This window comes from Schistocerca gregaria, chromosome 7 (genome assembly GCF_023897955.1).
Source record: "Schistocerca gregaria isolate iqSchGreg1 chromosome 7, iqSchGreg1.2, whole genome shotgun sequence".
In the NCBI taxonomy this organism is placed as follows: domain Eukaryota; kingdom Metazoa; phylum Arthropoda; class Insecta; order Orthoptera; family Acrididae; genus Schistocerca; species Schistocerca gregaria.
This window is the reverse complement of record NC_064926.1, coordinates 96,519,600-96,532,950: the sequence shown is the minus strand read 5'-3', so window position 1 is coordinate 96,532,950 and position 13,351 is coordinate 96,519,600. Positions and strand designations below refer to the sequence as shown.

At 41.9% G+C, this 13,351-nt stretch overlaps 1 protein-coding gene across 1 annotated transcript in view; it reads left to right on the top strand.

Moving 5' to 3' along the window:
- The first annotated feature begins 1,074 nt into the window (after positions 1–1,074).
- The window catches only part of LOC126281482 (uncharacterized), a 30,978-nt gene continuing 18,701 nt past the window's right edge, over positions 1,075–13,351 (top strand). The window contains exon 1 of the mRNA XM_049980478.1: positions 1,075–1,146. Coding sequence (XP_049836435.1) covers positions 1,144–1,146 — 3 coding nt within the window. The 5' untranslated portion in view covers positions 1,075–1,143. The remainder of the gene's footprint in view (positions 1,147–13,351) is intronic.

Genomic DNA, 13,351 nt, shown 5'->3' with positions numbered 1-13,351 from the left:
GAAAGCAAATAAGCGCGGAAGGCACAACTTACATGGAACTTTTCGTATTAATAGCGTAGCAACGATTACAAAAAAAAGCGTGTCAGCATTGACGGCCATGCTAGATAGATTTGTTTTAGCCCTTGTAGTGGTAGAGGACATAACTGGAGCTCCGAACAATCTCAGCGGACGCGATGGAATCGTAGTAAGGTGACTGTGTCTTTCAAAGAGGTTAGCCGGCCGCGGTGGCTGAGCGGTTCTAGGCGCTTCAGTCCGGAACCGCGCTGCTGCTACGGTCGCAGGTTCGAATCCTGCCTCGGGCATGAATGTGTGTGATGTTCTTAGGTTAGTACGGTTTAAGTAGTTGTAAGTCTAGGGGACTGGTGACCTCATATGTTAAGTCCCATAGTGCTTAGAGCCATTAAAAGAGGTTATAGAATGGTTAGCAACTAAACCGGTGGTGTACTGAAAAACAATCGAATGAAATCATACTGTAGTGAGTGTAGATAATGATAGACTAAAAGTCATTGTCGGGTTTTGTTATTCGGGCACCAAAGTAACTGATTATAAATTTATGTGTTAAGAAGTCTTTTACTGAAGAACTTTCTGAAGAGTAGCCTGTTACGGGAACGAAGCGTTGACAGCAAACCAGTCGCGAAATCGGAAGCTTTGGAAATACATGGTTACAGAAGAATACCAATGATTCAGTGGATACATCGAGTAACTAGTGAAGAAGTAGTGCGGAGAAATGGGGAGAGAAGAGCTTCATAGTAAAACTTGACTAAAAGTGAAAATAGACTGAAAGGGCAATGGGATGAAGGAGTAGAGGAAGACCAACGGTTGACTACAGTTAAAAGTCTATGTTGCTTGCAGTACTTGTACAGAGATCAAAAGACTTGCGTCAGGAGTCGCATCACATCGGTCTTCGAAGGGAAGCGACAGTGAAGCATACTGCAGGTGTGGAGGCCATTAATCTGACTCTTGGAGATAAGCCCCACCAAGACGTCCCCCTTCACGTCGCTGAGCAAGATTTTATCTGTATTTATCAGCACTTATCTGCTTTCTTTCTATATAAGACAAATGAAAAGTAAGGTCACGTTACATTTGGTTCTGGTGCTTAGAGTTGGTGTGTTGTAGCTTCACACATTAGAAAAATACCTCCAAATGGTAAGTATCCAACTTCATTCTTGCTTATTTCTTTTGATTCCTAAACATGTAAAGAGGTCAACCAACTTGCTTTTCTTAACCATGTAGATTAAAACTGTTTTACATTAACGGAAAGTTCCTTAGTAGAACGATTAAGCAATTTTCTGGCAGTACGTTGAAAGACACTGATGCCGACTTGTTTCACCTCCCATTCTCTCAAAATCCGAGCTTTTTGTCCGTCGTAGCTGACCTCTGTCGTCAGCAAGGTATTAAACACCAGCTTTCGTTATTACCTTCTCTTGTACAATCCAGAGGAGTGGGATGAAATTAAATTTGATTCACATAGATTTGCCTTCGTAATTTTCTTAAATCAATCTAATGCTGTGATGGTTCCTTTAAAACGATACGGTTTGTTTCCTTTCTCACCTTCAGTGTGTGGCCCGTTTCATCTGATCTTGTCGCTGACATGCTACAGCGTAGTATTCGTGAACCAAGCTTTATGAAAGCAGTCAGAAACATATACAGCAAATTGACTGATCCTTCGATCTGGCTCATTCCTGAATACCAGATGTCAGGATATCCCATTTTAGAGTCTTCAAAATATCTTCATATGATTTGTGTACTGTTAGACAGGGCAGATTTCAAAGAAAACGAATATTTAACTTTCATTATAAGTAGTTTTTCTCTGCGTAAAGAATTGTTCACATCGTGATCACTCGATATGTAAACAGGCAGACTTGTGTTTTACTTCTATAGTACTACATCTTTTACGTAAAGGTGAGGGAAGTAATAGACTAGATAATATCTAAGTATTTGTCAAAACGATTTAAAGAAATCACTGGAAATGGGTATGGAGATGGCCAGACAGAGATTTGAATCTAGGCACCTCCGAACACAACTGAATTGTTCTCCAACTGATTACAAGCATTATGGGACAACAGCCGTCTGTGACTCACGGAGGCATGTCCATGGAAGCAATTAACGCGTTAAGTTAACTCTCATCAATAGTCTGGGGTGTCAAGAATTCTGAGGGAGGGCTGAGGTGTGTGTTTGTGTGTGTGTGTGTGTGTGTGTGTGTGTGTGTGTGTGTGTGTTGTGTGTGTGTGCATGTATTTCTGAAAACTATAAGAACAAAAAATTAGAATCATTCATCACTTCAAAGACTGAAATTTCGAGTTCGGACGCGAAACGAAGGTATGAGTTGGGTGCACTGTTGGTTGAGTTTAAATTACCTGGTAGTTCATACATCCTGTATTATCGTCTTTTCTTAGTGTTTTGTTAGAGTCATGGGTGTGAATTCTGCCTTTACTGTGTTATTTCGAGGGATTGTTTCGGTGTGGGGATGTATGTTGTCAAGGTGGGGAGGCAGTTTTATGCTGCTATGTTGGTGTGGGGATTATCACCAGGTTTTCCGGGTGCAATGAACAGTGGGAGTCACTTCATGGCTTAGGGTAGGACCCTGCGTGGAAGACCACATCGTAGAGTGAGGAAATGACTTGTGTAGATAAATGAGAGCATCCTGTCAGGTACAACAAGTAATAACTGGTGGCAAGTAGCAGTATAGTATATTTTGTGAAATATCTATTTGACATATTGCTTTTAGTAATTCGCTGCGCACTTCTGTGATCGCAACTGGAATAAAAACGTGTCTGTGACGAGTTCGTAGAAAGGAACGTGATATCGGAGCGACTCAAGTGTGAGTAGTAGAGCTCGTGAAACATTTTGGGTGGATGCAGACAGATATGTGCAGATGGGGTGTAGGACACTGCGGCATGTCAAGAGTTGTTCCAAGAAACAACGAACATAACGACTATCGTCAGAGAAGTTAAACAATAGGAAATGGTTTCCTATTTAATTATCTGTGAATTTTTAGTAAGCCTTGTAGTTACTATGGGAGTAATATTTTTTTGAGGTGTGGATCGCTACTAGGATGAGTATGCTGCACTATCGGTATTACAGCATCGTTGGGTGGTATTCGTATACTAACTCCGTCATTAAGATTTGCATAGAATCAGCTATGGAAGTTTTACATTTGGAAGAAATGAGTAAGGTTGAGGCTTTTAGTGGGAATACTGAACAGTCGTTGTGGTCCTTCATAAACTATGGGAATTGGATTTTGTGCATGTGGATAAGTTCAGATTGTATGATAAGCTCGACGAAACGTATCATTAAGGATTAATGTATTGTATTTGGACAGAGTATGCATAAACATATTTTAAATATTGGCTGGGAGAGCGTACTTGTGTGGAGGACGCTGTAATGCTGGCGTTGTGGTATAACGTCAGTGGAGGCAATTGGAATGATTCAGCTCAGAACAGGTTTCATAAGAAATGGCTGAGTTCGTTGAAAAGGGTTGTGAACATTACAGGGATAGATGGCTTGAGGGTATGAATGAAATGCGGAATGGGCAGCAATGAGATTTGTTGGACGTTGTGTGGTCTTTGGAATGTAAGAATACTTCCACCGTTCATGAATTTCGTGATTTCTCCAACAATTAGACATAGTTGTAGGTGTAGGTGTAGAGACTTGTGATGAAGAGAGGTGTCGACAGATCTCGTGGCAAATGAGAGCCTGGTTTATTTGTGGAACGCTTTGGATCCAGAGTTTTTGGACAAACTAGGATGGTGCCAGCAACGAATGTTACTTGCAGGGGCAGATGTCGTTTTCACATTGTTTAAGGATGAGACTGGATTGACCGTTTTACAGTCAGTTGTTATGAAACGCGTTTGGTATCACTATGATGGGTGTGGGGTCTAAATGAACGTCAAATACTATATGAGAAATTTTCTGGATGAATCTCGTTGAAGGTAAAGGCTGGAATATTTTTTTGCAATCGAATCTTTGTGTAAAATCATCTGTTACATGGGTACGGAATTAAGTGTTTTCAGATTACAAGTGTGAGGCATTCCAGAATAATTAATTTCGGGTCTAGACAAGAAAGGAGAGTCCGCAGCTGGTGGTCGTGCGGTAGCGTTCTCGCTTCCCATGCCCGGGTTCCCGGGTTCGATTCCCGGCGGGGTCAGGAATTTTCTCTGCCTCGTGATGACTGGGTGTTGTGTGATGTCCTTAGGTTAGTTAGGTTTAAGTAGTTCTAAGTTCTACGAGACTGATGACCATAGATGTTAAGTCCCATAGTTCTCCGAGCCACTTTTAAGAAAGGAGGAATACATGTGTCTGGCACTGTGTGCAATGGGTCAAAACAGTTTGTTAGTCAACACATGCAAATAATTTCCTTTTATATCAGTTTTATTAGAGTGAGGAGTGTGAAGGGTTCTTGTACCAAGTCATTTCTAGTTTATTTAGGATTTCCATTTGATGTCGAGAAGGGAGAAGGTGGGAAATTGTAACGTGATGGTGTAAGACAAAAATCCATTTGCATGGCTTCAGGTCTTGTTTTGCCTTGTTTTGTAGTTTCCCAGGTTTTTACTCCATACAGACAAATATGTCGTATTATTGAGAATATCATGAAAAGGATACATTGATACTCACCGTACAACAGCAATTTGAGTCGCAGACGACGAAAAGACTGCCGAACAAGTGAGCTTTCAGCAAGAAGGCCTTCTCCTGAATAAGACAACGTATACACGCACATTCACGCAAACACAAGTCATACACACATAACCGCTGTCTCTGAAAGCCATGGCCAGGCTGCGAGCAACAACGCATGCAACGCATGATGGGAGAAGCATTTGGGGTGTAGTGGTAAGGAGGAGACTGAGGCAAGGTGGGGAAGGTGTGGGGGGGGGAGGCAATAAAATGCTGCTTGTGGGAGCATACTATGTGGGAAGAGGGTAGGGCAGCTAGCTGGGTACAGGTAAAAAGATTGGTAAAAAGACTGTGGCTGTGTTGGTAGAATAGAAGGCCGTGTAATGCTGGAGTGGGGAAGGGAAAGATGGGTGAACGACAGTTAGTAAGCAAGGTTGAGCCCAGGAGTGGTAGGAGAACATAGGATATATGTAGGAGAGTTCAGAAAAATTGAAGTTGATAGGAAGGATCCAGAAGGCACAGGCCATTAATCTGTCATTGAAATGAAGAATGTTGCGTCAGGCAGTGTGCTCACAAACTAAGTGGTAAAGCTGTTTCTTGGCCACAGTTGAATGGCACCCATTCAGCTTGTTGTTGGCTATCATACCAGTGTAGAACACAGCACAGTGAAAGGTGATGCCTGTGTGTGGACTGGAGTAGGTGGTGGTGGGAGGATGTACAGGGCTGGTCTAATATCTAGGTCTATTACAGGGACATGAGCCACAAGACATGAGGTTAGGAGCCAGTGTTGAATTGGGATGGACAACAATATCGTGCAGGTTTGGTGAGTGGCGGAACAACTCTGTGAGTGGGCTGAATGGGTAATGGGTAGGACATACCTCACTTCAGAGTGCAACGAGAGGTCATCGAAACTGTGGCAGGGAATGTGATCCAGTTGCTCCAGTCCTGGGTGGTACTGAGTCATGAGGGGAATGGATCTCTAAGAGGTGGTGCAGAGATAAGGCGTTGGAGATCGGTTTCTGTACAACGCTGAGAGAGTAACTACAGTCTGTGAAGGACTCAGTGAGATCCTTTATTTGTTTCAAGAGGGACCGCTCGTTGCTGCAGATGCAATGGCCATGGATAGCTAAGATGTGCTGAATAGACTTCTTGGTATGGAATGGGTGTCAGCTATCGAAGTGGACGTATTCCCTGGGTTGGACGGTTTGATATGCATGGAGGTACTTATGTATTCATCTTTCAGGTGGAAGTGAACATCGAGAAAGACCATGTGAAACGAATGGCGAAAAAGGTATTGAGGTTGTGGAGGAGAGTGTGCTCAACCTCAATGCAGATCACAAATAGATCAGTGAGTTTGAACCAGGTGACTGACTTGGGATTCTGTGTGGTTAGGAAGGAATCATCTAGCTGTCCGATGAATAGGTTGGCATAGTACTGTGCCATGTGCCCATTTTCGCACCGTAGATTTCTTTGCAAGTGTTGCCTTCAAAAAAGAAATAATTCTGGATGTGGGTATAGTTTGTCATGGTAACCAGGAAGAAAGTTGTAGGTTTGGGATCTTGTGGGCGTTTAGAAAGGTAGTATTCAATAGCGGCCAGACCATGGGTACTAGGGGTGTTAGTACAAAGGGACACAGCATGAATAGTGATGAGCAAGGCACCATGTGGGAAAGGAATAAGAAATGTGGAGAGTCAGTGCAGGAAACGGTCGGTGTCTGGAGAGTAGGCTGCAGGTAATAGCCTGAAGGTGTTGATCTATCAGAGCAGAGATTCTTTCAGTGGAGGCATAGCAACTGGCCACCATAGAGTGTTCTGGGTACCATGCCGAAGGTAGGAGTGTGGGCAATGGTAGCAATGAGGAGAGAGATTGGGGAGAGGTTCTGGAACAGAAGAAAGGATTTGAAAAGATACTGCAGATCGTACAGAATTTTTGGATCGGATCACTGTGGCAGGATTAGTAGGTGGCTGGATCTGACAGCTTGGCGAGTCCTGCAAGCATTTAACCCTTGTGGTTTGAAACCACGTGATAAAGCCTTTTTCAGCTGGTAGGAGTGTTTGCGATCCACAAGGATTACCTGACGAAAGGATTCCAACAGCTATCAGATTCGTCCATCTACAAATCCTCCCACACTTCTAAAGTTCATTAACCCAACCACCCAGGACAAGAATTGTGGCCAGTTACTGTGCCCCCACTGCTCTCTCTGCTGCCCGCTCCGCACTGTCCCCCTCCCCTCACCTACTGTTTGAGTGCTGAACTGCCAGCTGCCCTACTCTCTTCCCACTTTGTCCTTGTGTGCTCCCACAAGCAGCACTTTACTGTCCTCCACCCCTACCCTGCTATCCTTCCCCCTCCCACCTGTAGCATCCTTCTTACCCTCACCACCTAGATTGAATCTCCAATCACGTGTTGTTGTTTGCAACCTGGAATCAGCAGCCAGAGGCAGTGGTCATCAGTGTGTGAGTCGTGTTTGCGTGAATGTGTTGCAGTCTTTTTGTTATGCCTGTCTGCGACTCAACATCTCCACTATATGGTCATATGGTGCGTGGCAATTTATGCTATTCATAAATCACTACACCCTCCTGCATTTTCCATTGTTTAGTTTGTACAATTGATTTTTATAACACCTTTTGGTATTTTTGACATGTATGGAAAACAAATATACACAGTTCTGTAGTTACCTTTGTATTAATTTTTTCTCAGCAACAGGCAACATAGCCTCTAAGTGCTAATGCCAGCTGAATTATACAAAGTACACTCTAGTGAAGTTCACAACAGACTACTTCCACAATAGGCAAAATAATGTCTAAGGGTTGGTAGCGACAACTGACATATGGCCCACTCTGGATATAGACACAACTGATGTTAGAGTTAATTAGTATTTAGCAGTATACTAACAAGAATGTAATGATTCTCTGTGTGTATTTGAATGCTGACATCTACTGGTGGTAAGTTCTTGTGGAACCATACCGCTGAGGTCATTGGTCCCTAGACTTACACACTACTTCATGTAACTTAAACTAACTTACGCTAAGGACGACACACACACGGGACAGATGTTGTAGCAGGTGCAGAAAGGAAGGGCTATGGTGTACTAACCAACGATGGTACGAATGTCGCTACTGCGACACTATACTTCCCTTTTTTTCATTTTCATAGCTGATGTACGATGTACGTACATATTGGAACGTCCTCTTAGAAATATTATACATGACTGTGTTTAAACTGACACACAATATTTTTAGCGCAACGCAATCTGACTTTCAATAATCCCTACAAAAGAATGGCCCTGACTAACATTAACCTATATCTTTCACAAATCACTTACCTCACCAAAAATCTTCGTTACTCGAACTACTGCAATACAGCGAGCGCCACTACTGCCAGGTAAATAAACGATTCAAACTACTGAAGGCACTAACTACTGATAGGCATAGTTAGCAAGTGAAAGATTTTGATAGAGAACAAACAATGTATTTACCTTACTAGTGTTCAAAAGTCAATATATATATAGCAGTTCATGACATCCAGTCTTACAAATTTCAAAACTCCGCCATCTCTCTCCCCACATCCATCATTGCTGGCGGCTCACCTCCAACTGCACAACGCTACGCGCCGCTAACATCCAACTGCCCAACACTACAATGGCGAGTATTACAACAATGCCAACCAGCCACTGACTGCACATAGCACAGCCAGTGATTTTCATACAGAGCGCTACGTGACGTTACCAATAAGAAACCCACACAGCCTACTCAGAATATGTACTAAAATAACATTCTCTGGGGAATTCCTTGCCATACAGTATAGCAATTTCGAATTACTTTTGCAGAGTCAGGTATTTAAAATGAAAACTGCGTTAAATATTTACCAGTGCACACGCCTCAGCATAAGCTACAAGCATTACCTCTATTTCGTATTAACATTCGTTGGATGTGACAACTCGCAATTAGACTGTCACCTTCAAGTTAGCGTAGATCTGGAGCTACGATACACAATAAAGATTTCGAAGAGCGGACATGTGCACCTTAGTCACCAAGCGATAAAAGACTTGTATAGGAATAAAAAATAGAATCGAGTGGTAACAGTTTTCCGGGGAGATATCGAACACGGTGGCCTGGTCTGTGGTGGATTTGGTAGAGAGACTCATCTTCAAAGGGGTTCACCAAACATTCCTCGGTAAACTGCGTGCACTTGTCCTCCGGATTTACCCTTCATCAGAACGCACTTTTCTGCTCAAAAGTCAAATAATGTACTGCGATTTCTGTCGCCAAGCATGCTTTTTACAATACAGCTGTGCAGCCACCTCGCACTTCTGTTAACCTGTCTATATACGAGGCCGTGCCGGAAAGCAATGAGTTAGAATGTTGTATATGAAAATTCAGACTTTATTAATATTCTACATCTTTGTTCTTCGTATCTAAATATTTATTTCTCAACATAGTCACTCTTGCGGCGAATATATTCCTCCCAGTGAGAGACAAGTTTGTTGATGCTGTCACTGCCAGTTCAAGACATAGTAGAAAAACACATCCAAAAACTTTCAGAACCAAGTACAGCCTGAACTACGAGGTGTGTGAGAAAAGGAATGAGGCTGGTAACGCTACGTTGTTCTGCTTGTCGAGACTGTGTGTTCCCCCCTTCCAACTACTCAGTCTGAGTTTCAGCTCCATACCCTCTCGTGGTTTTTGAGAGTCCATCAGCGAAGTTGTGTTTCTGTTGTATGCTACGAAAATGGAACATCGGATTTTAGAGTAACGTAATGTCATCAAGTTTCTTGTTCAACTTGTGGACGCCTTGAGTGTGGTCTTTGAAAAGCCGAATCAGTGCTATAGGGAACATTCCTCCAAGAGCAGAAGATTTTTACTGGCACAAATCAAATTTGGAAGGGTGACCTGTTAAACATTTTCATCGTACACCAAATTTGAACCCAAGTTTTGTACATGTGGAAGGTATGTCCCGCAATGGTGCCGAAAAACCTCGTGAATGAAGAGGACGAAAATCGAATAAGCCTGTTGGTCGATCTTCTTTAGATGATCAAGAGTGGTTCAGTCTTGTGACCGTAGGTGTTGGATCGTGGATTTTTGAGTGCGATCCTGAGACAAAGCGGCAAAGTAAGGAGTAGCATACGGGACGAAAAAAACTCGAATGAGCAAATCAAAGGTCAGAACAGTGCTGATTTGCTTTTCTGTCTGAAAGGGTATTGCATATAAAGAATCTGTACCTCGAGGGAAAACTGTCAACCATGTGTTTCACAAAAGTGTCCTTGAAAGACTCAGGCAAAGGATGAATCGAGTGAGATCAGACACGGCAGACAAGTAGATGCTCCATCATGACAATGCCCCATGTCACACAGCCACTTCCATTAGGGAATTTTTGACCACAAAATCATTCCTGCTGTTCCACAGTCCCCATATTCACTTGATATGAGTCTTCGTGGCATTTTTTGTTTTCCCGAATTCGAAAAATGTGTCATTTTTGACTCTGGAAACCTCTGAAAAGAGTGTGAGCGACATGTTGAAGCCTTCCAGCGCTGCTACCAAAACTGCACGGAATCTCTCTGCGTAGGTACGTAACACGATACAATAATTATGTCTCGGATGCCACCAAGACTAATTTCATTGTTTTATTAAAAGCTTTCTCGATGGAAGTTTCTACAAGATCCAACAGAACGCAAATTCATCAACAAAGACTATTTTCGTTACATAAGCGGGACACTATCACACGTCTTAGAACATTTTATTATTTATCTCTGATTACTTTTATCTTTTCACGATAAGATATGTATCACATGCTTCGATGAACTTTGAGAATGTTCATCTATTGTTTTCAATCAAAATACGTCAGTGTGGTTCTGTTTTTTACTTAGGCTGAAGTAAAAAAAATTTCTTCAAAATTTCTTGTAATGTTAATTATTATTCTTCTTTTTTTCGTAGCAGCTGGTAAGAATTTTCTTTTAGAAAGTACACCATAATATTATAGACTAAAATAGATATTCTTAATATTTTTCCAGAATTTTTACTGTCTAATATTTTTTTAGGAATTTTTACTGATATCTGAAATTATCACTAACTCGCAAAGCTCTACAGTGGTGACATAAACTTGAGGTGCCTATTTTCGTGACGGCCACTATAGCCATTGTTGTTACGTTACACTCTTACGTTTTACTTCTCTTGTTCTCATTGTTGAAAAACCGCTGTATTAAAGATGCGTTCCCCTAGTGAGGGATAAGGTAGAGTTGACCACGTTTTCGTGCACTAGACTCGTGTGAATGAAGCCTCGTGGCAAATCCTTGGACATCACAGTCAAGCGTAAGCCTCACATGTTGTTGTTGTTGTGGTTTTCAGTCCTGAGACTGGTTTGATGCAGCTCTACATGCTACTCTATCCTTACCAGATCAATTTCATTTCCACTCTTGAGTTTGTCAACGCCGGGAGATTAAACGCCGTCATTCCTGGAATGTATGAAGGCGAACCAGAGTTGTACGAATTTTCTGAGACACAAAGTAAAAATTCCAGATATTTCAAAAAGTCTTGTGGGAGACCAAATAGCGTTAAGTACCTCGAAGGTTTGTTTCTGCACTTACTGTTTATCTCATATCAGTATCTGATTTGAAATCGGTCGTGAAACGTATTGCGTAAGTTGACAGCATTGGTCAGTAAACACTCGCAGTATGTTGTGAATTAGTCTGGTTACTTACTACTGAATTCCATATCAATCATGTTACATATTCATCGTCTGTTACTTAGAATCCACTATCACTTTTCGGTTGTTTTTCTTTCAATTGCACCGTCTCATTCCTTAACTGCGCTAAAATAGCAGCCAAAACTGAATTCGCTGCAGTACTGCCAATGGTGGCCCATGCAAAATTTTACCAGAGTGCTACAACGTTACAACAATAAAGATATTGTGTTTCACCACATCGTCATGAGAGGCTCAACTGAATATTGTTGTTTTACCTAACGCTGTAAGATCCAGTATGTTCTTTATATGTTTACAATTTCCGCTGCGTTTTTTCAATAATACATTAATATGACGTACACCTTCCACTCTCACTATGCTGCATACATCTCTGTTCCTGAGTAACGAACAGGTAGAGCAAAAAATGTGCATCGTAAATATCACACTTCGTGATCTAGCTCTCGCACACTCACTGTTTTTACTGCCTCCTACACCATTTTAACTTAAAAGGATAGTAGTCGTGACTACAGTCCGTGAGACGAGTGGTTGGTACTGACAGTCCCGGCGGGCAGACGGCGCTGTTGCCGAACGTGGCTCACAGCACGCGGCGCCCTGTCTGCTACACGCATTCTCTAGCAGCAGAAAGAAATAAAAGCGAGACAAAATGCAAGTCGGATTGGTGCGCGTGAATTTATTTAAAGTTGATGCTTGAAATATATTAACTAGAAAACTGATAAGAGCTATTTAGTACAAGTATCTAAGATGTTGAAACATAATAAAGTTATTTGTTAAACTTCACAACTGAAATGAAAACTATTTTCGCAAGTTGTTGAACATTAGCAGTGTTGTTTTCCATTGTTAAGTATTAGCATTATTAATTTGTTCTACTACAAGCTACAGAATAATTGGTCAGTGTATTAAGAGTTATAATCTGAAGAAAGTACTCACAATATGATGATCTGCTTGTAGATCGATAGCAAACTCCCTCCTTACATTCCGGAATACGTTGTAGTTAGTGTAATGGAAAAACACCACTCACATCACTGTCAGAATCTGATACGACATTGTCTTCCTCAGCACTACTCGAACTATCACTGCTCTCTCCCAGATGTATAATTAAATTTTCGATGCATTCTTCCACAACCCCTTCGGTTTTGGCCGCCTCTCTGATGGAACTTGCAGTGCTGTTTACAATTTTAGCCCACGTCTCGCTTGTCACTTTATTGATAGCTGCTGGAAGGAGAGTTTCCACTTCAGAGATCGTGAATTTTTTATTGTTTGCAGCAATGTAATTTTTTATCTGCGCCCACACTCCTTCAATTGCATTGAAGTGACAGTGGTATGGAGAAAGCCGAACGATTTGATGCCCGTGCCTTTTAGCAATCTCGTCAATTACATATGTTGGAAATTGGGTTTTTTTTTGTGTCACAATTTCGAGCAGTTCCGCCTTCCTTAAATTTTCTCTGAAATCTACTTTTCGCCGTTTGAACCACTGAAGGATATCGTCTTTTTTTGTTGCCAAGGTTGGTGCCTTACCGTGAACAACGAAATGATAAGGCGCATTGTCCATAACAATCACTGATGAACTTGTCAGATTCGTCATAAGCGATGTCTCGAACCATTCTTGAAATACTACACTGTTCATTTCTTCAAGGTAATCTCCCGTCTTTTTTGACCGAAACATTTTCAAGCAGTGTGGCACAAAACCTTTCGATGTTCCTCCATGTAAGACAATAATACGCCCTCCTTTGCCAACAGGCACTGCCATTGTCCCCTCGGGGGTACCATCATTCCAGCCTCTATGTAAAGAATGGCTGGCATTGACGCAAATTTCATCTAACCACACTATACTTTCGAATTCCACACCCATGATCCTGCGCAGAAATCTGCACCGCCATGCAACTACATCTGTCCTTTCCATTAATATTTTGCGTCCGTTAAACAGTGAATAGCTGAAGAGTATGTCTTTCAACACTGTACGCAATGAAAATTTGCTCCCTTTAAAAAGATCGTCTTTCTGAAGCGACACCAGTAATTTAGACAGAGTGGGATGTTCCCTTCT